This window comes from Chamaea fasciata, unplaced genomic scaffold (assembly GCF_029207755.1).
Source record: "Chamaea fasciata isolate MVZ Bird 193981 ecotype frontalis unplaced genomic scaffold, bChaFas1.0.hap1 SCAF_20, whole genome shotgun sequence".
In the NCBI taxonomy this organism is placed as follows: Eukaryota; Metazoa; Chordata; class Aves; order Passeriformes; family Sylviidae; genus Chamaea; species Chamaea fasciata.
In genome coordinates, this window is record NW_027094105.1 from 5,759,269 (window position 1) to 5,783,186 (window position 23,918).

General features: G+C 45.1%; 1 protein-coding gene across 3 annotated transcripts; it reads left to right on the top strand.

Moving 5' to 3' along the window:
* The first annotated feature begins 1,068 nt into the window (after positions 1 to 1,068).
* LRRC8A (leucine rich repeat containing 8 VRAC subunit A) lies at positions 1,069 to 21,903 on the top strand. 3 transcript variants are annotated; one of them, XM_066201039.1, is made up of 4 exons: positions 1,069 to 1,120; positions 2,481 to 2,606; positions 11,457 to 13,620; positions 16,427 to 21,903. In XM_066201039.1, the coding sequence occupies exons 3-4, from the start codon at positions 11,464 to 11,466 to the stop codon at positions 16,700 to 16,702; spliced, it is 2,433 nt and encodes an 810-aa protein (XP_066057136.1). In that variant the 5' UTR covers positions 1,069 to 1,120; positions 2,481 to 2,606; positions 11,457 to 11,463; the 3' UTR covers positions 16,703 to 21,903. The 3 variants fall into 3 exon arrangements, with proteins under 3 accessions (XP_066057136.1, XP_066057135.1, XP_066057137.1); XM_066201038.1 differs by having other exon boundaries at positions 1,078 to 1,159; XM_066201040.1 differs by lacking the exon at positions 1,069 to 1,120 and adding an exon at positions 1,273 to 1,610.
* Positions 21,904 to 23,918: the final 2,015 nt, after the last annotated feature.

The following is a 23,918-nucleotide window of genomic DNA, read 5'->3' on the forward strand; positions in this document are numbered from 1 at the left end:
CTCTGACCTGAGCTCGTTAGAATACATATATTAGCAAAAAGCAAATTTGGCAGAAAAGTGGCCAGTTTTCTGTCAGGTCCATGAGTTGAACTGGCTCAGGGTGGATGTTAGGGCAGAAGGACCTGCAAGGACAAAGAGATGTGGGCAGGGAGCAGCAGGGGGAAAAAGGGATGGATACAAGCCCCCACCTTCTCAGTCAGGACTTAGATTTTATATTGGTCCAACAGTGTTATGAAACTTCACCTTAATGCCCTCCTGAAATTCAGCACAAACATCTGGATGAGGTCAGTGGTGTAAAGGACACATCTGACCTCATACTTTTTATGGTAAAACTCAAGGAAAGTTACTACCTTCTTTTTCTTTTTTTCTTCAGGTAATTTTAATTTAACAAGTGCATCTGGATATGAACAATTCTTAATTACCGTTGAGTTTAAAAAAAAAAAGCTATTGCACTGGGCTGATAAGGGTTTACAGCACTATATTCTGGCACGGGGATCCCAGCTTTTCTGGTATACGTCTTTTGCCTGTGGTACAGGAAGTTGCCAAGACTTATAATATTCCTAGAAAACCACAGCAACACTTATTGCTACAGACATCACTGGTGTATACAAGTTAAAATTGGCTACACTTAACCACTCAGAACCGCCTGCTGTACACTAATAAAATTACAACGAATGCCTTTGAACCATCCTTTATGAACTTAAAAAGAAATTACGCTGCACGCTTGTCCTCCATTGCGTCAGACAAGTAAAAATAATTACCAGTGAATCACCTTTTTTTTTTCAGGCACCACAAAATTCACAGCAGCTGAATGCCCTCAGCGCTGGCCGGAGCTGAGGCGGCTCCTTTAAGTCTGGCGCCATTTTGAGCGCTGCCCGGCACCAAGATGGCGGCGCCGCCCTCACGCCCCTCGCCTGTTCCCGCCCGCCCCGCTGCGGAGCGCGCCCTGCACAAAGATGGCGCCGCGCCCGTGTCGCCGTGCCCGCCCCTAAGATGGCGGCGGGACCGGGCGACGGTGGCAGAGCCGGCCAGGTGAGGTCAGATCCGGGGTGGGGCCGCTGAGGGCAGGGCGGACAAAAGGCGCCGGGGCGGCGTGAGGGAGGGTGGTCGCCGCGGGCAGGTGGGTGCGGCGGGTTCCCCTCGCGGCCGCGGCGGGCAGGTGGGTGTGCCGCGCTCCCCTCACGCCGCGGGCGGGCTGCGGGGACGTGTCCTCCTGTGGGGCGGTGTCCCGGAGGGGATGGGGTGGGACGCCGGGTCGGGGGGGGGCTTGGCTGAGGGTGCTCGGAGGCGGCGAGCAGGAAGGATTTGCTGAGTAATTCGGCAGCGACTCGGTTCCTCCGTGCCCTGCCGTCCCTGCTGTCACGGCGCCCGGAGCAGGGGCGTCCGTGCCCCGTCTGTGGGGTGAGGCAGGGCCGGCGTGTGCGCAGCGTTCCCCCAGCGAGGGCACGACGCCGCTGTTTGTTACCTGCGGACGGAAGCGCGGTGGGATTTATTTATATCTCCCAGAGGATGTTTCTCTCTGTGCCCGGAAAGCCGCGGTGGAGTGGCGGGGGCCGGTGCGGAGGTGTGCTGGGTTGAGGCTGGTGCCCACTGCCTGGAGCGGGGAGAAGGTCAGAGAGTCCTTTCCTCCTGGTGCTGCCTTTGCGGCACTGTGGTACGGCTAAAATGCAATAGCTTTGGTTTCCAGGGTGTTGCTTCAAAATCTGTCAGCCCGAGTGGTAACTTTGGGATCAAGAGGAATGAACCCTCGGACATCTTCAGCATGATGGGGTTGGACTTTCTCCCACTGATGTCTGTTCTTCTTCATTTCTCCCTGTTGTTGACACAGTGCTCTCCAATGTTCTGCAGTCCTCTCCTACATGGCTGGATGCTTGAGAGAGCCCTGTAAGGGTCTGCTCCCTTGCCTGTTTTCCCATGCCCCTTACTGACATGCAGGAAGCAAGGGAAAAAAACGCAGCCCTGTTGTAATTTTTGTTGATGGTGCTAAACTGCTTCCGCTTCAAGAAGATCCCTGTTGTGAGGAAAGGGGGCAGTTGCTTGAATCAGGAGTGGTTAGGAGTGTGATCTGTGCTCTCTGACACTCCTGATAGTAACATTTAAAGTGGATCAGGCTTTTCAGACTAGGAAATAGACAGTAAAGTCATGCCTTCCCCTATCTGGCAATGATTTGTTATTCTGTCTGTATTTGTGTAGGCATAGTTGTGATATTAGTATTCAGCATTTATGTTGGCTGGGTCTGCAACACCTGCTTTTCGGTAACTTCTGTTAAAATAACAGATGCTGGAAATTCTTTCCTGCTAAGAGTTTTACTTGGCTCCTGGTGTTCTTGTCATGTTTCTAGGTATCAGCATGTCTCTTTCTGGCCCCCAGTGACCCTCTGAGTTGTTTGTTGCTTCTTAGGTACTGTTTGCTGAGCTTTTACATGTCCCTCTGTGAACTCGATCCCCTCTTTTCTGCTGATAATCTGTGTTTCATTTCAGGGAAACTGTTCCCATGGCTTGTGGGGAGTGCAGCGCTTCAGCACTCACTCGGGATCCAGCGCATAGGAATATCAGCCACTTTCAGCACAGAGAACTGACGTGCAGATAGCAGAACCCTGCTGCAAGGTGAGGGCTCTGGGCCAGCTGTGAGTGGTCAAGCCGAAAAAAAAAAAAAATTATCAGGGTTCTGGTTAACCATAGATGCAAAGCACTGTGCATGAGATAATTGATATGGAGGAAAGGTGGTTGGTCAGGTGGTGGTGGGGAGAGTGGTGGTATTTAATTGTGGTAGTGTTAATTAAATTCTGGGAGCCCTTAGCCAGCTTGGAGATGACAAAGGAACTGAGCCTTGTCCAAAGTAGAATATAACTGTATATAGTCACCCATTAAACTAACTCCTGGCCATGTAAACCCTGACTTCTCACTGCACTTAACAGTAAATGCAGAGGCTGCCCAGTAAATTTTTTGGTGACTGCTGCCTGAAAAGAATGCAGCTGAGAAATAGGAAGAGCTGTTGTGTTTGGTGGGTGCCCTTCCATTTCCCTGGGGTGGTGTTTATCCTCCTGTACAGGCGTCTCCAGGCAGCTTTTCCCAGTGCACTCACCAGTCACCTGTGTGGGTGTCAGTTAGGCAATGACAGAAACTGGTTGCAGGAATCTCCCAGCTTCCTTGGTTCTGCACTGGGACAGTGATTAAAGGGACTGCAGAATTCTGTGCCCATCTTCAGGAGGGGAAGTTCTGTCCAGCTTGGCCATGTTCTGAGCAGGGATGTGCGGTGGGTTAATTCCAGAATAGAAGAAACCTCTAAGGCTTGTCTGGTGTTCTGGCAGTTCACTGACTTTTTTTTTTTTTTTTTTTTTTTCCTTGTCATGGTATTTGAAAACTCTTAATTCTTTCAGGTCAAAGACAGCATGCATAAATATTTCCTTAAAGCATGCCAGAAGCCATATGTTAAAAGCTAATGTTGCCATGCTTGAGATGTGAGTGCCTGAAGCCTTCCAGTGGTGACTTTTTGAAGCTGGTTACGTTCTAGTAACTGCTGCAGGCAGAGAGATGGTCTGTGGTTTGGGGGTCCCTGATGCTATTTAGAAAAAAAAACTAAATAAGCAGTGGGGTCACATGTATCAAGTTATTGCTGTGTGATTGGAGTAGGCTTTTTAGAAGTCTTCCTGTGCTTCTTCCACATACTAAAGGTTTTTGTTCAGTAGAGTACTTCAGAAGCAAGCCTTTTTGCGTTTAATTGAGCTTAACTGGTGTATCTGAAAATAGAGGGGCACTGTCTGGTGAGTGGTGCTGGAGAAGGGTTTATTAGGATTTTTGTGTAGGGCTCATTTAAGTGAGGAGGGGTGTGCACAGCTATTGTTTGGGTAATGGTTAAAATTCAGAGTCTTCAGCTGCAGTGTGGTGAGTCCCCCTTTATGCATTTTTACAAGTGTTTTCAAACCCAGCCTCAGTTTAGGATATGCACACTAACACTAAACAGGTATTCAGCAGTCTACATGCTTTGGAGAGTGTATCTTGAATGCTTCCAAGCAGCTTTTTTCTTAAACAGCAGATGTGGTCTACGTGTCTTGTATTGCAGCTAGAAATTCAGTTTCCGTAGCTGGGTTTTATCTGCCCTTCCTGCTGCTCTGAAACTGCTTTTGAAACTAAAAGCTATTCAGTCCTGACCCCCTTGCTGAAGTAACAGTGCTGCCCTCACCTTGTGTACCAATCATTGTTAACAACTGCTATAAAATTACCTTGGCAATTCACAAAGCTCCTCTGGTGACAGCTGCTCCCATAGCTTCAACCTACTTCTTTGCACAATAAAGATGTGTGCTGGACTAGGTAACAGGTTCTCCTTTAGAGCTGTGGTTATATCAGGCCTTGATGATGCAGGGTGAGGTGGTCTGTTCTTTATTAACTAATACAGTCAGAAAATGTTCTGAGCTGGAAGTCATGGTCAGAGTTTTGGAGTTGGTGGTTCTGAGGGCAAGCCCTGTAGGGAGTATATGAAGAGGTACTTTCTCCTCTTTGCTCAGACTGGGGCAAAATATTAGTGTGCATTAGTTTGTCTTAATAGTCTTGCATTGCTCTTGTCTGTGTCGTCTTTCATCCTGACTGGCTCATCTCTTGGAGCTTCAAAATAGCTGTGGCAACACCCATGGATTTGTACATGTTGTGACAGTCTGTCAGCAATGAATTAAGTTACCCTTGCTTTTACACACTTTGAATTTAGCGTTGATTTCTTATCTGTTGTTAGTGATGCCAAATCTCTGCTCTGTCTTCCCTTCCCACAAAGAACTGAGAGCAGCTGGTTCCTCCAGCTTTAGGTGCTGGAGTTAAGTGCTGAAGAGCCTTCTCCTGCATCTGGTGAGGTGCTTGGAGCTGTTCTGGTTTTCTTGAGTAGTTACTAACAGAATTAATTCAATCACTTGCATTAGGCAGCACAAGGGACTGCTTCATTGTGTCCTGTTGGAAGAAGCCAGTTTTTTCCAAGACAGCTTCAATGCCCTGTCCTTGAAGCATTTTTGTAATGGCAAAGAGAAAATTAATTTTGGATAGGAAGCCTCTGGCCATGTACATTCATAATTTATAAGCTGACACAGCCATTTTGCTCTGGTTTACATCAGTGTTGCAAGTCATCTGATGGCACTTAAATTTACAACACCAGCACACAGTCCCTGCCCCAAGTGTCAGTGATGCTGGTAACTGCAGGCTGTGCTCAGTTCTGTGCAGCTGGGGCAAAACACTGTCAGGAGGCAGAAAATGTGGCAGGCCAAGCCAAGTCTAGCATGGATTGTTCTGGTGGTGCAGCTGTTCTTCCCTGTACTTGTCAGGACACGCCTGGTTGTGTGATGGTAAACAGGAGCTGTTGCACTAGACTTAAGACTGACAGTCTTACATCTGACCGAAAGAGTCAGCAAATGGGTAGCTGTAAAGATGATAAAATACTACCCCTATTGTAGGTGCATTATTCTTTTTAATGAACTTCAGTGAAAGACAATGTGATGCAGTGGATTCACTTCATCCTGGTGCGTCTTGTGGCTTGGGTGGGTCTGAATGTTGTGAAAACCACCTTACCCTGCTCTCAGTGTTGGGTTCACTGCCTGGCCCACTGAGAGAGGAGTGTAAGTTCTGGCAGCTGCTGTTCCACCACTCTCCTTGTCTAAATGGTAAATGACCCTTTTAACTTGACATGGAATCATAGAGTGGTTTGGGTTGGAAAGGACCTTAAAGATCATCTAGTGATCATGTTCACTTCTCTGCCTCAGATGATGTCCCACAGGAGGGGTTTATCTTTTTAAAGCAGAAGGGGCCTGATACAGGGACAACGGTTATTTAGGGCTTTGGCATCTGCCTTCCCTGCTATTTTGTTCTAAGCAGCTAAGGACAAAACATCTTGAGTTGTTCCATCTCATGTCTTGAGCTTTTCCAGTTGATCACGTGGATGTCCTTGAGCTTGGAAGGTTTTCTGAGGGGTGCCTGAAAGCAGCTCTGTTTTCAGCCTCCCTTTTTTTTCCCCTCTTAATTCTGGACCTAATAAACATGGGGGAGGAGAAATATAAATTCCCAGTCCTGTTTCTGCCCAGTAAGCTCTTGCATTTCCTGATCTTTGAACAAAGAGCTCTGTGTCATGCCCTTCTTTAGGATTTCAGGTGGCAGCTTGCTGAGGAGGGAAGCTCTGCTCTGTTGAAAACTTACTGTAACATGTTGTAGCTCGTTAATAATCTGGGCTGTAGTCTTGAAAGCATCAAGGCTTTTATTTCCTTTATCCACCTCTGATGCTGTCAACACCTGGTCAACTCCCTGTTTCTCTGGGCTTCTGAGAGGTAAGAAATTCTGTCAGCAAGGTTTGACTTGTGCTTTGCAGTCCACAATCTTAAAATGAAACCAACTGGTAATTAAAAATATGTGTAGATGAAACTAAGGGGTTGCAAGATTCAACATAAAATTCATCCACGTCTGTTTTGTGAGACTGATTTCACTTGAAAGCTGCACGTGATTAAAGGTGAGGATTTTCTTCAAATCAGGGAGGTTTGTGCGTTCTTGTGTGTCTCCTGAGGTTGTGCATGTAAGTGCTTTTTGGCCACTAGCTTTGTTAGTAACAGAATGGCCAACAGGAAAGAGGAGGCTGGATAAAGTATTCAGCAGTGATGAGTCGAGCTGACAAACTGGCCAGTGAAACAGAACAGTGATGTTGTTTCTGTTCACTCTGTCCTCAGCTGGATGTGCTGGCCAGCAGCTGCAGGCAGGAATTTGAAGCACTGTTCAGCTAGGTGTCTGTTGACAATAGGTCAATCTTCAGTTTTTGAAATTAAGTGGTTTTGGATAGAGGAGTTGTCCAAATCAGGGAATAGTTACTGTGTTAATACCTGTGGTTTGTGGGAAGCATTCATGCTCTCAGTTCTGTCAGCCTTTAGGAAGGTACTTGCTGCTTTTATGATGTCTGTCAGCCAGATACGTTTAATCCTGTTTCTGACTGGTTTTACGGTGTGGGTGTGGTTTGTTCAGAATGTCCCTGTTACTCCAACATGAGTGGTTCTCTTTCTCTTCCAGGTGTGTTTGGTAAAACACAAGATTAGTACTTGGTGATGCTTATGGTTGGCTGGTTAGGTTTATGTTAGGTTTGGCAGGCTGGTTATATAAGTCTGGAACTGCTGTTCCTTCACTTGGATCAGCCTCTTCAGCGTTCGTGGGGAAGGCTGTAGGTTTGTGCCCAGCAGGCTGAGGCAGGGATGGTCCCTGGTGGGATGCAAATCTGGATCCAGGTGAATTTTCAGGCCTTGAAGAGGTATGTAGTAGCCAAAGATGGAATGTGTAAATATTTCAGGAGCATATTTACCTAGGCTGGATTGATCTTGTTGTATGACAATGAGGCTTTAGCATGCAGATCTTTTACTGAACAATCTCAGATGTTGCTACTATAAACTGTCCTGAGGTGGTTCTATACTGGATATAGAAAAGCTCAAAGTAGTGTTGCTTAATGTAGCTGAAACCCTCCAATATAAAGTAATTTCTCAGGGGGCAGGGGATGAGGCACTGTGTGGGTAGCAAGGCAAGGTCTGTGGAATGCAAAACTTGAAACATTTTTGAGACAGTCAATTGCAAGATTTCACCCCTTTCACCTCCTCCCAAAGCCTGTCTGTTTAATTATACCCTTGGAAGACTTACTTTCTTATGCGTCTGATAAGTTGACAGGAATTTGGACAGAGAAGTTTTGATGTGTCAGTTTATGCAAGTTTAGTGAAGTCAACTTGTCCTTAAACTTAGGCACTCTTTCACAATCTCAGTATTGATGTCTTCCCTGTGGCAGAGGTAACTACACTGCGAATACATTGCCTGTTCCTGAGCTCCAGCTGGAAGGTTCTGCAATTTGAAGTATATATGAAGGAGCTTGGATCCTTCTTCACCAGCACTGCTCTGACACTGAGCTTCCTTTTCCGTGGCTGTTCCTATCCATAAACTCAGTCACTCAGTCCAGGTGTTCTGTGCTCAGCCCCTGGTGAGGCTGTGTGATAGAAGTGACTTGGCAAATAAAGCTTCTTCACAGTGAATATTTTACTGCTGGCAGAGTGTCCTGAAATCCAACTCTTAACAAGAGCAGAAGCTTGAAATCTCCTGTGTGCTGGTCCTGGGGATCTTGGTCTGCTCTTGGTCACAAGGAAGGGGAGGTAATTTTATTTCTGGCCAGCTCTCTTCATGCAAGGATTGCTCCCAGCCCTATGCCAGAATAATACCCTCCATGTAGATCTCTCTGTTCTACTGCCCGTGTTGGGAGAGTTGGTGTTCCAGCTCCCTGCGTGTTTTCCTCCAATGAAGTGGAAATCCCAGTGCTTGTGGGAAGAATCCTTCTGTGCATGGGAGAATCAAGTGATAGAGATGACCCCTGAGAATTTGACTTTTAGTCTGCTGTTGTCATCCACCCCAGCAGCAAAACTGCTCTAATCCAGCATGGGAAATGTTGCAACAAAAATCATGTTCGAAAATGATTACAAGATGGAGTTCACAAAATAAAGATGATATTTGATGACAAGATTCATCTCCTGATGTAGAACCATCAGGAATTAGAATTGGATTTTGTGCATAGGGAATCTGGGTGAGGAGGGATGTGACTTTCCCCATTTATTTTTTCAAGTTTTTGCTGGATACTTTCCCCTTTTACTGCAGATAGTGGGAGTAAGATTAGATAAGACAAGGCAAGTTCCAGCTCCTGCAAAGGTGGCCCCTAGTTTTATTGTTCCTCTTAGGGACTTGAATGGGGTCTCCACTGCTGCCAGAAGTGAGAATTTGCTGTCAATGTTCTTTTTTTCCTCTAGTGCCCCTGTCATTGTTCCTGGGAGGCAGGAGATTTCCTGCTCCACCCTGTTGATTGCTGACACTGAAATGTAATAGGTTCTCAAGGGATGCTAATGATTTTTTTTTTAGCTGTCTTGTAAGTGCACAGTGTCAAGGGGGATTTCCTACCCCATGTAACTGGTAAGCAGAATTAGGGAGCCAGCTGTCCTAATTTTTTTTTGTTTCCTTCCTACATATCCTGAGCTAGAAATCAAAGTGTGTAGAAGGTTCATTTCTTGTGAGAAAGAATTAGGAATTTTCTGGATGGAGCAAAATGAGTAAACCCAGCACTACAACTCATGTTTGCAAATGTCATGGGACCCCCAACTCCTGAAAAGAGATCATCCCAGTTTCATAGTCCTGTTATGAAGGGTCTGATATTTTCTACAAGTTTCTCTACATAGAGGGGTGAAGTAGGAAGCAGGAAGGATCTGTGAGAAGTATCAAGGCAAGAGGAAAGAGATGAACATATTTTTCCCCTTGATATGGAGTAGAAGGAATAGGTTCTTCCATGAATAGCTGTTTAACTGCTGGATTCATTTCAGATGTTCTGATGTGTAGAGAGAGCTTCTGTACCCTGCTTTATCCTGTAATTATTATTTCTATAGTAGACAGTTTTTCCTGAATGTCTCACACATGGGCTCTCCCCTCCCTGAGGCAGATGTATGTTGAGGAGGAAGCTGAAATGCCTTGCCTAGAGCTTGCAGCAGGGTAGTCACAGGGCTGGGAGGGAGGCTTTGTCTTGTCACTCTTCTCTGGCTGCTCAGGTGCTGTCCAGAAGAAGTTCAGCTTTGCCTGCTCCCTCCCCTATGGATCTCAATTCTCCTGCCCTGTTCAGTGCAGTTCCTTCTGCAGAGGTGTGTCCGCCACTTCTCAGGGGCTTTGCAGTCCTACTGGACATTTTTTTCCTCTGACAGTGCACTAGATGGCTGTTTCCATCCCTTGTTTGTGACTTTACTAGTTGGTCATTAATAGATTTGCTGTTCCTTGTTTTACTGAATTTCTAGAACAGGTAGTGCCACTTTTTCTCTCTAAATCACCCACTCAAAAAAAAACCCAAACCAGGTGGCATTTCCCCAGTCTGTCTTTTGTGATGTACTAATGTAGTGTTGGACCTGGATGGGCAGAAAGAAAAACATTACTTCAGGAATGGTTTTCATCTATCAATCTACCACCTGTAGTTGCTTGAAACCTTCCCAAGTAGCACTGAGCCAAAGCTGTTATTGGACTATTTATTGTTGTAAACAGCAAACCAAAGAATAGTGTTCTGTATTTAGTATCTCTAGGGAATGTGGTGGTTTTTGAGTTTGTGTTAGGAATGGCTTTCTTTGCAGTTCAGTGGTGGAAGTTGATTTTAAATAAAAACTTGAATTCTACCAAAGCAGGTGGTGTGGGCACCCCACTGTCACAGAAGGCTTTATCCCAACCAGTGCTATTGAGCTTTCAGCCCCCCAGGACTTGTTGGTCTGTCTGTGTAAATGAAATGTTATGGCTCGGGGTAACACAATTGAATTTTTGTTTTCTCCTTTAGCCTTGAATTGTGTGTGTTTCAAAATGACTGAAAGATTAGTGCTTGTCTTGCTCCTGAACTTTGCTAGAAGGATGCTGTGGTATTGCTGCATTTTCACCATCATTGGAATGAGTTACAGTGACTCCACGTTCTTCTGTGTTACCGGTCAAATGGGGAATTTTGTGAGCTCCATTATCCATGGGTCAGTCAGGCTTTGGGGCTTTCTATGGCTTGTTGAAAAGCATGCTTGAAGTTTCATCTGCAAGTCTGAAGGACAGAATAAGCACTGCCATCAGGCCTGCTTCCCAGAACCTTTTGGTTTCCTTTGTGACACTTAAATCCCAGCTCAGATGAACTCTAGGTTGGAGTGGTTGGTCAGAGAAGCAAATTCTTCGAAATATGTTTTCCCCTTTCTCTGTTTCTGGAATAAGTAAGGCAAAAACCCAGCTGCTACAGTATTTCATTACTGAATTTATCAGAAGGCAAGTTACTAATCTTTCCTTGGAGAATTAACACAAAGGAAGGAAGCCAAAATTACTTACTTGGAAAAGTCATGATGTTGAGCAATGCTTGTTGTCTTTTCCAGCTTACTTTCTGAGTGTCATAATGAGTTGCACCAGTGAAGTGGTTATAGGAAACATAACTATATTGTATGTAGATCTTTTTTCTTGCCCCTTTAATCTGAGAACCAGGCATATGCAGAATTTTATGTAGAAGCAATAAGAAACCAATGATAAATGTACTCTGTGTGTAAATTTTATCGCTTCAAACTGTGCTGACAAATTCCTTTATCCCTTAAATAAAATCCCTAGATAAAACAGTAAATTTCCAAATACTGGTCTGGTCAAGGGATTTCAGTCTGCCCTGTGGGCTTTCTTTAAGTGTGTCTTACCCCACAGACTGCTAACAGTAAGTAGCAGTTCTGAGGTTTTGTGACATTTTGTCTGTCAGGGAAGACTGAACAAACTTCGCCGCCTGGGCTGTAGCAATGACTCACAGGCAGCCTCGTTCATTTGTCTCACAGTTACTTGAAATTGCGTCTTGGCTAATCCCAGTTTTGCTATGCCAGCACTTAACATGTGTTTTCTCATGCCCTCTTGAAGAGCAGAACAAAACCCTTTAAGCTGTTTCTGGTTTGCTTCCAGGTGAATCATGATTCCAGTCACCGAGCTGCGCTACTTTGCTGATACTCAGCCAGCCTATCGCATCCTGAAGCCGTGGTGGGACGTCTTCACGGACTACATTTCCATAGTGATGCTGATGATTGCCGTGTTCGGAGGGACGCTCCAGGTCACCCAGGACAAAATGATTTGTTTGCCCTGTAAATGGGTCACCAAAGACTCCTGCAATGACTCTGCCAGGGGATGGACAGTGGCAGCTCCGGAGCGTACCTACCACAACACTAGTCTTGTTCCCTCTGCTGATTCGGGGCCCACAGGGATCCGATACGATCTGGACCGGCACCAGTACAACTATGTGGATGCGGTGTGTTATGAGAACCGTCTTCACTGGTTTGCCAAGTATTTTCCTTATCTAGTGCTGCTACATACCCTCATCTTTCTGGCTTGTAGCAACTTCTGGTTCAAGTTCCCAAGGACCAGCTCCAAGCTGGAGCATTTTGTGTCTATTTTGCTTAAATGTTTTGACTCTCCATGGACAACGAGAGCATTGTCTGAGACGGTGGTGGAAGAGAGCGATACCAAACCAGCATTCGGAAAAATGAATGGCTCCATGGACAAGAAATCCTCCACAGTCAGTGAGGATGTGGAAGCCACTGTTCCCATGCTGCAGAGAACAAAGTCTCGAATTGAGCAAGGGATTGTGGACAGGTCTGAGACTGGGGTCTTGGACAAAAAGGAAGGTGAGCAAGCCAAAGCACTCTTTGAGAAAGTGAAAAAGTTCCGTACTCATGTGGAGGAGGGAGACATAGTTTATCGCCTCTACATGAGACAGACCATAATCAAAGTAATCAAGTTCATTCTGATAATTTGCTATACTGTGTACTATGTTAACAACATAACTTTTGATGTAGACTGTAAAGTGGACATTGAGAGCTTGACTGGCTACAGGATGTACCGCTGTGCTCATCCTTTGGCCACTCTCTTCAAAATCTTGGCTTCTTTCTACATCAGTCTGGTGATTTTCTATGGTTTGATCTGCATGTACACGCTGTGGTGGATGTTGAGGCGGTCACTCAAGAAATACTCCTTTGAGTCCATCCGGGAGGAGAGCAGTTACAGTGACATTCCTGATGTGAAAAATGACTTTGCTTTTATGCTCCATCTGATCGATCAGTATGACCCCCTCTACTCCAAGCGCTTTGCTGTCTTTCTGTCAGAGGTGAGTGAGAACAAATTGCGGCAGCTGAACCTCAACAACGAGTGGACTTTGGAGAAACTACGCCAGAGGATCACCAAAAACTCTCAGGATAAGCTGGAATTGCATCTTTTCATGTTGAGCGGCATTCCTGACACAGTCTTTGACCTCATTGAGTTGGAGGTCTTGAAGCTGGAGCTTATCCCTGACGTCACTATTCCTCCCAGCATTGCTCAGCTCACCAGCCTTAAGGAACTGTGGCTCTACCACACAGCTGCCAAAATTGAGGCCCCAGCCCTTGCCTTCTTGAGGGAGAATTTGAAATCTCTCCACATCAAGTTCACAGACATTAAGGAGATTCCTCTTTGGATTTATAGCCTGAAGACGCTAGAGGAGCTTCACCTGACAGGGAATTTGAGCGCTGAAAACAACCGGTACATTGTGATAGATGGGTTGAGGGAGCTGAAGAGGCTGAAGGTGTTGAGGATGAAGAGTAACCTCACCAAGCTGCCCCAGGTGGTGACAGATGTTGGTGTGCATCTTCAGAAGCTTTCCATCAACAATGAGGGCACCAAGCTCATTGTCCTCAACAGCCTTAAGAAGATGGTCAATCTGACAGAGCTTGAGCTGATCCGGTGTGACTTGGAACGCATTCCTCACTCTATCTTTAGCCTCCACAATCTGCAGGAAATAGACCTGAAGGACAACAACCTAAAGACCATTGAGGAAATCATCAGCTTCCAGCACTTACATCGTCTCACTTGCCTTAAATTGTGGTACAACCACATTGCCTACATCCCCATGCAGATAGGCAACCTGACCAACTTAGAACGCCTTTATCTGAACCGTAACAAGATAGAAAAGATCCCTACCCAGCTCTTCTATTGCCGGAAACTTCGGTACTTGGATCTCAGCCACAACAACTTAACTTTCATACCACCAGATGTTGGACTTCTTCAAAACCTGCAGAATCTGGCTGTGACAGCCAACAGGGTAAGTGAGCAAAGAGCTGAGTTGCTGTGTGAGGAAATAACGCTGGCACTCTGTTATCTGTGTGATTAAACATGCTACAATGCTGTGTGGCTACTGGCACTGCTTTTGTATCTCTCTGAGGGGTTTATCTAAGGCCAAACATTGCAGATAGCTCCAGGGCAAGCCTGTCTTCCAAGAGTCCTTGTTCTGTTACATTTCCTCTCTTAATAGCGAGACTGCTTCCAAGTGCCAGTTGGAGGCTGTTTAGGAGCCTTGCATGTCAGTTGTTTCTCTGCAGTTGGAAGCATGTAGTCTGTAGATTGACATCGATTTTGGCCTTAAAATGGAGATCTGAGAAACTGTAGTCTTAATCTAAAACTATGTGCTTAAATCTGTCTACTTCAGACATGTGCTTATACTGTGGGAGCAGCCATGCAGGGAGTGCATGTCTGGCTTACAGCTTTCCTTAGAGTACTTCACATTTGCAGGGAGTACTCCATACCTTGGTCTTGTAAACATGTGCTTTTTGTTTCAGTCTCAGTGCAGGGTAGATTAGAGGTTGACCAAATGTGCTCTGCTGCCTGATTACCATAAGCTGTTTCTTGGTTTGTGTTGGAGGGTGTTTATTTGCTTAAGGCAAACGAAACCCATGTCTAGTTTTTGTTCCTTTGTTTAAAACTAAGGAGACTTCAATTACCATTACTTCATTACTAAGGAGACTTCATTTACCATTTAACAAAGCCGAAGCTTTCATTCATTCTGTCTGCAAATTCCCGGGAGACTCTTTTTCTCTTTATTATCACTTGAAGTTGAAAGAGCCTCTAACATAAGTACAAATTGCAGACAGACATAATTAGGTGCTTCTGGTTCCTTCTGGGACCAAGCAGAATTGTCCTGGAGCAGCACTAGTTTTCACTATCATACATCAAGGTCCTTCCTACTATTGGCAAGATCTGTTCCTGGCTGAACACTGCCAGATTGCTTGTGAGAGACACAGAACAGCTTGAGTGTGGTTGGGCTTTTCACAGAAGTGCTCTCAAATCAAGTATTTAATTGCTAATGCGTTTCAGTATGAGACAGGGTTCCTAAAACTCCAGCCATATTTTGAGGTTAGTGTCTGAAAGCTTGTGCCTCTGCAGAGTAGGGGCAGTCAATCAGCAATTCCAGCTGAACAGCTGCTCACTGGGGTTTACCCGGCACTGGAGGGTTGTGCATCTGTTTGTGTGGGTGGCTGAAGCTCTGGTAAACTTTGTGGTATGTTACTGTTCAGAACTCAGTTCTGCACCATTTGCCTTCTGGTAGCCTTCCTAGCACAGCTTCCCAGGGGTTAATCTGCAGTGTATCCTCTGCAGTTTTGGGACATTTCTTGGATGAGAGGAGTTAGAAGCAGCTGCATTTCCTGCAGAACAGTGTGGCACCACCCATTTCTCTCTGGTAAAAAACATGCAACAGGAAGGCTGGAGGAGCCTTTGTTCTGATGTGTTCAGAAACAAAAGGTGGTGAGGACCCCATGGAACAGCCAGCCTGTACCAGGTACCTGAGCAGGCCAGGACTACTGGGGTTCTGACAGCCTGCCTACTCCCAGCAAATGGTGACAGCAAGAAACACAAGGACTGGTAGACTGGCACTTCCCAAGGACAGGAATTATCTCAGATGTCCTCTTGTAGCTTAGCAGTCCTAGTAAATAGAGTCTTCTGGAGTTGGCTGGCACTACTGTCCTGCCTGGAAAGCGGGCTGTTATAACACATTGCTTCCTTCCAAAACCAATACTTGTCCTTCAAATAACTCCATTATTTTCAAGAGTCTGTGATCATATGTTGCTGTTTGCAAAATACTCCAATACCAGTAACAATGGCTGCATTGAATTGTCTCTAATTGGTCTGGTTTCATCTTGGCTTTTCCTTTGACTCCTCCTTGTTCAGCATGAATTGCGGGCTAATTTAGCCACAGATGATGTGATACATAATCTGAGTTGTAGAAAAGTCATGTTGCTTTTAAAGGCAAACAATAACCTCCAAGCTGAGACTTTGTATTAAGGGGAGAATATTTAGTTGCTGCATTTAGTTTCTAGCCTGGTGTTTGCTAAACCTTAGCCATAGAAAGAAATTCTTTGGGAGGACTGGACTATTACAAGGATTTGCTAGAAATAAACCATATTAAATTAGTGATTCATGGTTACCTGAAGGTGGTGCTGGGAAAGGTAAGAGCTGGTGGCTTTGTTGTTTTTTTTTGCATTTTGGCCCTGTGAAAAGCCCCTGGAGCCCAGAAAGTCTTTGCTGCGTTTCACAGCCCTACAGAAATGATGGAAGAAGATTCCCAGTTCTCAGGGCCAGGAAGTTGTACCCATGTACACCTTACCTTCTCACCTTACAGCCCAACTAGAGGTCCTGATTAAATCCAGTCTTCTTTTCAGTGTAATGTCAACTGTAGAATGGCTTCTTAAAGCAAAGGAACTAAGATCCAAGGACAGAATAAAGGGTTTTGGATTGAAAGAAGCAAATACAGATGAAAGCATGAAGCAGGATAGGCCAGCTGTGAGCAGGTTTCTGGTCCTCTAATCCTGGCCTTGGAGACAATATCTGCTTTAGCCACCGTGACTGGTGATCTCCTGTAACTAGTGCAGTGTCTGAAAGAGGAATCCATACAATTGTGGTGCTGGAAGCACCCAAAGCAGGAAGCTCAGAAAGCAGGAGCTCAAGGGAGAAGTGGATGATTGAAAACAATGACTCTGTAAACCTTGGAGCTCCGTGTTGGCCTGTTGGTCACTTGTGAAGGTGTGTCCATGTCTGCTGGTGACTTTGCCTGTGATTGGTTTCTTTTTTTTCAGATTGAGAGTCTCCCACCAGAGCTGTTCCAGTGCAGGAAGCTGAGAACCTTGCACCTGGGGAACAACGTGCTGCAGTCGCTGCCCTCCCGGGTGGGAGAGCTGACCAATCTGTCGCAGATCGAGCTGCGGGGGAACCGCCTGGAGTGCTTGCCCGTGGAGCTGGGGGAGTGCCCGCTGCTGAAACGCAGTGGGCTCGTGGTGGAGGAGGACCTGTTCAACACCCTGCCCTTGGAAGTCAAGGAGCGCCTCTGGAGGGCAGACAAAGAGCAAGCTTGAGCCCCAGAGAAAAGGGAAAAGCCTCTGATCAACTAGAAGGAAGCAAAAGGCCATTTCAGTCCCCTTTCACCCAGATGCTCCCCTTTCTCCACTCCAATCACTATCAAACTGGCCAAGGAGTCCTTGACAAACATGACTCTGAATGAGTCAGCTTCTTGCCTGAGATGCAGGATGGGGGAGTCTTGGGATCGGGATAAGGATCAAGACAGATTAATTGGCCTCTGAGCAGGGCCCAGGGGGAATTAAAGGTGTTGCTGTTCTTCTGGACAGGAACTGGGGTGAGGTAGATGGTGCTGGTGAGAAGAAATGACCTTTGAATGGAGGAGAAAAAGAATGTGGGGATTGCTGCACTGCTCCTTTTAGGGCTTATAGGTGTCAGGTACCGAGGGAGTCCAGTGTCCTGCAAGCAAAGATCAAGAGACAAGGAAGTCTCTTGAACCTCCATCTCTGTGACAGCTGGTACTGCTCCCCTCTGACTCAGACTCAGTCAGTGAAGCCCCAGATTGGGGTGGGATAGGACACAGACAGCTGATTTTATCTAGATGCTGGCATTAGGATTTGGGAGATAAACATCTTGCAGCTACTTGAAGGCAGATTTGTTTTTTTTAAACTGATTTTCTTTCCCCTTTGCACACTCCCCACCTTCTCTTCTGCCCCTGGAGAAGGAACCAAACTATCTGCTCCTTTAAGATTGCACTACTGTAATGGTTTCAAGTCACTTGTGCGGGTGAGTAGATCACAGCATCCTTCTCCAGCTGATGTCCTGGAGGCACTAACTGACACAATTCCAGAGCTTTAGCCTATTCTGAAATGGATGGTTATAGTGCAAGTGAGAGATCTGGATAAAAAGCAGTTGGAGTCTCTAATCTCTCAGAAGCATCAAGTTGCTTCAGGATCTGGCTTTTAGTTCCAAGCTACTTTTTAATTGCTGGTATTTTGTTGCATATCAAGCAGGAATGTACAACTGACCAGTGTGTCAGAGGCTCTCATGGGGTTGGAGAGGAAATTTGGGTTTCTGCTGCACGTCTTCTCCCCCATCCTGCCTTCCCCCACAATTAAGTTGTTAAATTAAATTGTCCATTGCTCTGCCAGTGTCTCTCATGGATGCTGAAGTCAAGAGAGCTGCTTGATTGTTCTCTTTTGCTGTTCCCCTCACTTTAACAGCTGTCAGTTCCTGTTACACCTCTTGAGCTAAATAGGAGGCTAATGCTGATTGAACCTGGTGCTGGAAAAGAAAACTTGTCCTCCTGTTTCTTCCCTTTTCATTCCCTCAGTGTTAAGGAGGAAAATGAGAATCCTCTGTGGACTGAGCTCTTCTGGCTTCCTGGAACAGAGCAGCCTTTACTGAAACAAGTTTGACCTGTTTGGTAGTATTTGGCAAAAAACCCCTCAACTTCCTGGGCTGGCAGAGGTAGATAATGTGTAACAGTTACTGATTATCATGTCCTTAAGGTGGGATGGTTAAGATGCCTCCAGGACACAAAGGTCTTCATTTTTCCATCAGAAGGAAGAGGAGGCGCCTGGACCTCCAGGTTCTGGTTGTAACATTCTGCATCAGACTAACAGGTCTGCTCCAAGGTGCAGTGCTGCAAGCTGGGGCATGAGAAGTTTGGAGGCCTCCCATGTGTACAAAGGGGGAAGCTACATCCAACTCCAGAGTGATTCCTGACAAGCTTACCACCTGGCTTGTGGTGATCCCATGGATGTTGGGGCAATAAGGCACAGTCTCTTCATCAGATGTAAGATATGAAATATATATATACTCCATATGCTGAAACCATGAACAATGTTAACTGGACTCTGGCTTTATTGATGTTCAGATGCTTAAATAAAGCTACATTAAAATCAGGAGATCTGTTTATAAAACTGCTTTTAAGAAAAATGTAAATCTTGCTTCCCTTAGTCCATTCATTATGAAACGTCTAAACAGTCCAGGGGATAATATAATTAAATCTCTATCTGGGAGGCAAGGTACTGTAAAAGCTTTTCTGGCTTCTAATACGGTTAGTGTCTTGAAATTGTGTTAGAGCTGGGGCCACAGCTGGAAGGATGGGGAAGGACTGATGCTGATTGGATTGTATTTGTATTTGCCTGAGCATTTTGGATCACAGAAAGGACAGAAATTGCTAGGTGGGCTTTGTTTTTGAGTAAAGCAGAAATGGCTTCAGGCTTAGCTACAGAAATGCTGTTTTCCAGTCAGTTCCCTGTGGTGGGTGTGGGGGCTGTTTGGATGGTGAAGGAAACTTTTTCCTTAGTCTGTGCCAGAAGATAGCACTGGAGAGAAACGGCCACTGAATGGAGATGTGGACTCTGTTTGCTATTCAAGGCCGCTGGGTGACTGTTTCATTACACATGTGTTTTAGACCAGGCAGGGCTGAAAGGGCAAAGCACCCCCTGGGAGTTTCACTTGGCTCACAGGAGCAGAGAGATTTCTCCAGGATGTCTAGATTGGAGATGAGTGCTTTGACTCTTGATTCCAGGTGTGGTCTTAGTTACACAATGTAAACTTTGCACAGCTGAGTTAGAGTTTCTATAAGCAGCTCCTGTAAGTGTGCTGCAGTGCTTCTAGAAGCTTGCAATCCTCCTGAACAGCTCTGTATCCCAGCAGGATGGGTGACCAACAGGCTGTTCTGCCAGAAGGGAAGGACTGCCTCCAACTCCTGACCAAGTCACAGTGCTGTGCTCCTGCTGCTTCCTGAGTAGAGACTGCCCTGGGCTTGAGGTGTGCAAAGCAGTTGTAAGACAGGCTGGTATTGATCATGCATGAAAACACCAGCTTTGTGCTGCTTTTGTAATAATCCAAGCTTAACTCTCTTCGTTCTGGCTGCTGGGGCTTCAGAGCTCCCTGTGTGGCAAAATGGGAATGAGCAGTCTGATAATGTTCTGTATGGGAAACAAAGGTGACACAAATACGTTGTCACTCTGAGAGAAAGCAGTATGTATTAATTACTTCTGATATGTGCTGCTTGGTCTCCCTTTTGATTCCAGAGTATCAGTCTTGTATGATGAGATGGAAAAAGCTTTAAAACTTGCAAGGATAGTATCTAGACCATGAGTCCTGAACATGTTTGTGACTGAGGACTGCTGCAAAACTCAACCCACAGCAGAGCGAGTCACTTCCCAAACTTATCTGGATTGCTCATTCTGGGAGGAGTGTCTTTACATGAACAATCTATCCTCACTTGCAAGTATTCAATCCATGAATATTCTGTATTTTCCTTCAAATTTCCATCAGACTGAAGCTTAGGGGGTTTATTTCTGACACGGATCTGTGCATTCACATAAAGCATTCAGTTTAATCAGACTATCACTGCCCTGCTCAGTGTCTTGTTCTCTTGACAAGCTTTTCAAGACAGTAGCAAACCAGATTATTTATTAGCTGTTAAACCATACAGCAACATGAATTAAACCCGCCTGTTTCCTTAATAGCACTTCTGAGCTGAACAAGTTCTTGGAGAACGCAAGAAAGCTCATCCCATGTTAGGATTGAAGGTTAGTGATGCACTTTACCTTTCCTGCTAAATATCCCAAAAAGTGATAAGTTGCAATTAATTATTTTGGACCAGCTGAAAGGCAAGGAATACCAAACCTATTAAATGTGTAAAATCGTGCTGTACTCTGACACTATGCACTGGAATGTTAGCTGAAGTTGTTCTGTATTTCAGGTTACTTTCTGTTTTTATTATTTGATCCCCGGTTAATTCAGCAGCTGGAAGTAATTTACTCTGTCAGTCTGAGTAGTTAAATAGGTGTTACAGGTATCTTTCAAGATGTGCTGTTCTTTCATATTAATTGTCACTTCTTTTAAATATCCTACCTCATTTTTTATTTTTTTCATATTACCATTTATACACTCAATTTAGCTCACTCCATTTTAATTAAAGTTCTTGGTGTTCGTTACTGTAAATAGTATTAAGTGGCTTTCTGTTGCCGAACCACATGAAGTCCTCTTCTTTTTTTTTTTTTTTCCTCTTTAACAATTGATTTTAGGAATTTTGAGAACAATAACACATCCTTTACTGAGGAGTAGTTGTCTGGAAAAAAGTTTCAAATTGTATCAATTCCTGGGCTGTGACATTGTTTCCTTACCTCCTTTCCTGCTTTAGAATGGAGCGCACATGGTTTGAGTTCTTTGGATTTTTAAACTTTTTTTAGTCCTCCTTCAGGGGAGGAGTAACTTTGCTCCCCCCTGGTCAATAGCTGTGCCTTCTCCAGAGATCTGTTAATGTAACATCTCCCCAGAGGCACTTGCTCCCCGGAGTGTATTTGTAGCAGTGCCTGCCTGGAGCCAACTCATCCTTTGGATGCTCTTTTTTTTTTTTTTTTTTCAACCGTGGAGGGATTTCCTAACTTCTGGGGTGACTTCTCACTGCCAGACAACATTGTCATACTGTAAGCAGAGTCACCTGCTCTGAAAGTCACCTAAGGTAAGGCTGTGAGGATGCTGACTAGTAAAATTATTGCTTAAACTTCAAATTTTTTTCTTCTATTTTAACCCTACTGTTTGGCCACAGTGGACAATGTAATTTTCCTGAACATGTGCCAAAACTGAGTGTGTTTTCTGTCCTACCTCATTCTAACAGTGTACAAAGCACAACTGGAATGGGGCAGGATTATTAAAGTTTGATTCAGACCCTTCTCCCTCCAGCTGTGGCAGCGGGTTAATATTCAGTTGCTGTGGGAGTATGAAATCCTCCAGGAATCTCATATCCAAAATACAGTTTCCAAAGCAGCAGTACTTGAATTGCTGGATCCCAGTGGCAAAGGTCAACTTCGTGTGAGTTCACACAAACACTTAATTTAGGATTCCTGGAATTTTCCATCCCTTCCTCCCTCTGTTTCCTTTAAAGGAATTTTTTTGTACAATGGAAGAGTTTTTCTGGAGGAGACTTAATGAGAAGGGGGCTATTGAGCCTGAGTCATCTTTACAGCTGACAAATGTGTCCATTTCAATAAGTCACTACTCATGGCTTAAACATGGTTCACTCCCATTGTGTAAATGCACAAGCAGGGCTGTGGTTTGGCATCTGGGACCTGCGACTTGCTGTAACATTTCAGAATCATGACATTCACTTTGTACATGGGATTGTTTGGGCAGCTGAGCCACAGCACCTTCCCCATGAGCACTGAGGGCTGCTCTTGTTTGCTCTGAAAGACTTGTGCGACTGGATACTTCACCAGAATAAAAGTTTTAATTTGCATTTTCTTTCTATGTCTGCTTTCTTTGGTGTTTCCTGTGTATGAAGGCATTCAGCCTTCCATGATGTCAGTTTTCAAAACACAGATGTTAGTAATTCCAGCTATTGTGTAGGATTATTGGGTTCTTTTACTAATTACAAAAGTCCATGTGGATTATGACAATCCTTTATGAATTAAGTAGATGTACAGAGAAAGAGATGCTGTTCTGTGACAAGCTGGGGTTGTGTCACAGATTTCACTATCACTTCAACAAGTGTCTGAAGCAGTTTCTGTTGTTGAGTTTAAGGCTGTTACCACAGGAATTGTCTTCAGACTGGTAAATTATTTCAGTACCTGCCTTCTCCATGGGCTCCTTAACTGGAAATGCTGGCAGATAGTGTCTTTCCCAATTCATGATGTGTTACAGAGAATCAGTCTGTGACTTGCAAAGAAAATTTGAGTTTCTGTGTAGCTCTTTTATTGTGTAAAAAGGTGTGTTTCTCTTGTGTTTTGCCTTCCCTCACTTCCTTTGTCCATGACTACTTGACCACAGTGACATTGGTCCCACTTCAGACAGACAACGTAAGCAGGCTTTGAAACAGGTGAGTGGGAGTTTGTAATGCTGCTTATTGATGAGTTTTAATGAAATGCAGGACTGAACCAAAAAGGGAGAGGACAAAATGTCCCTTGTCATCTAAGGCTCACCTGGACCTCAGCTCCTTTTGGCTGATTTACCTTTTGGAGGATTTACCTGGTCTTTGAGGAGCTGGGGAAATCATGCTTCCTTTGTTCCTTGTTTCTCATTAAATATTCTGTCACTTGTTGCTGATCATATCAAAGACTTCCGGTGGTCCAGTGGAAATTTTTCCTCCCTGATAACCCTGGCAGCTCCACTGCAGCAGTTTTGGTGTGAGTGCTGAGCTGTTTGAGCTGGCTTGGCTCCAAATGGCTTCAACAGGAACCCTTATTGGGATAATTGTGCCAGTCCAAAAGGCGTTTGAAACACTTGGTCTGTACCGTGCCTACAGACGTGGGATGGGCTTTGGCAGTCTCCAATGGAGTTTGCCAGAAGTTTTCTTGCAGAGCTGGCAGGAGAAAGTATTGAGTCTGCAAAAAGAGCTCTTGGAGGGGGAGGAAGAGAAGGAAAAGGAGCCATTTCCCAGTTTTGTCTAAGTACTGTCAACCTTTCTGCATAAACTTGCTGAGAGAGAAGGCTTTACAACAGTGGCATCCTTCTCTTTGACTTTTTTTGGGCATTGTGTGGCCAGAGTGGTTTTCCTCTTGCTGGAAAGGTCTTTCTGAGCCTCAAAATAGGGGCATGGCCAGAGTGGCAAAGAATGGGAGGGCTCCTAAGGACAGACATGAAAAGCTCCTGGAACCAGGATGGGTTTTATCTCCTGATAGCTGCTGCATTGTTTGCTGGGATCTGCTATTTATATTGTTCAAAACATTCCATGGAACAGGAAAACTCTGGTTTGCTGCTGTGGCATGAAGGAAAACAGCCTCTGGAGTCATTGTGTGTGTGTAAGGTGAGGAGTGGAGACGGTGATGCAATAAATTGCTGGAAAAAACCACCGTGTGTGGGAATGAGAATGACATGACGCGACAGTGACGGAGAGGGACTAAGGAGTGGCGTGGGAGTGTTTTCCAAGAGTGTTTCTCCAGGATTGCTGCCTCTCGGGGTGGGGTGATGTGGGTCACACAATCGACTTGCAGGCAACAGCCTTCAGCTGGTTTTTTCCTCACTGGTCACACATCTTCCTTAAAAACTTTTCCACTCCATCAGTTGGTGAGAGACTGTTAAGAGGAAGGGGGAACTACAGGAACATTTTTGAGTTTTGCAGCATTGGAGACTGATTCCCCTCGCCCCCCCCCCCCCCCCCCCCCAGGTTTGTAGCCCAGTGATTAAAGTCTCTGGCAGAATTTAGCTTTTAGAATATTGAATTCATACTCTCCTGTGTACAGGGAAAAGCCTGATAAAAAGTTAAACTCCTAATTTCCTCTTCATTTAAAAAAAAAGTTTTAATAAGATGCTTAG

Bases quoted from the DNA above. Each gene is read 5' to 3' on its own strand.
- LRRC8A (XM_066201039.1), top strand. From the start codon at position 11,464: ATGATTCCAGTCACCGAGCTGCGCTACTTTGCTGATACTCAGCCAGCC. The intron at 13,621-16,426 runs GTAAGTGAGCAA...CTTTTTTTTCAG, and splicing joins TGGCTGTGACAGCCAACAGG to ATTGAGAGTCTCCCACCAGA.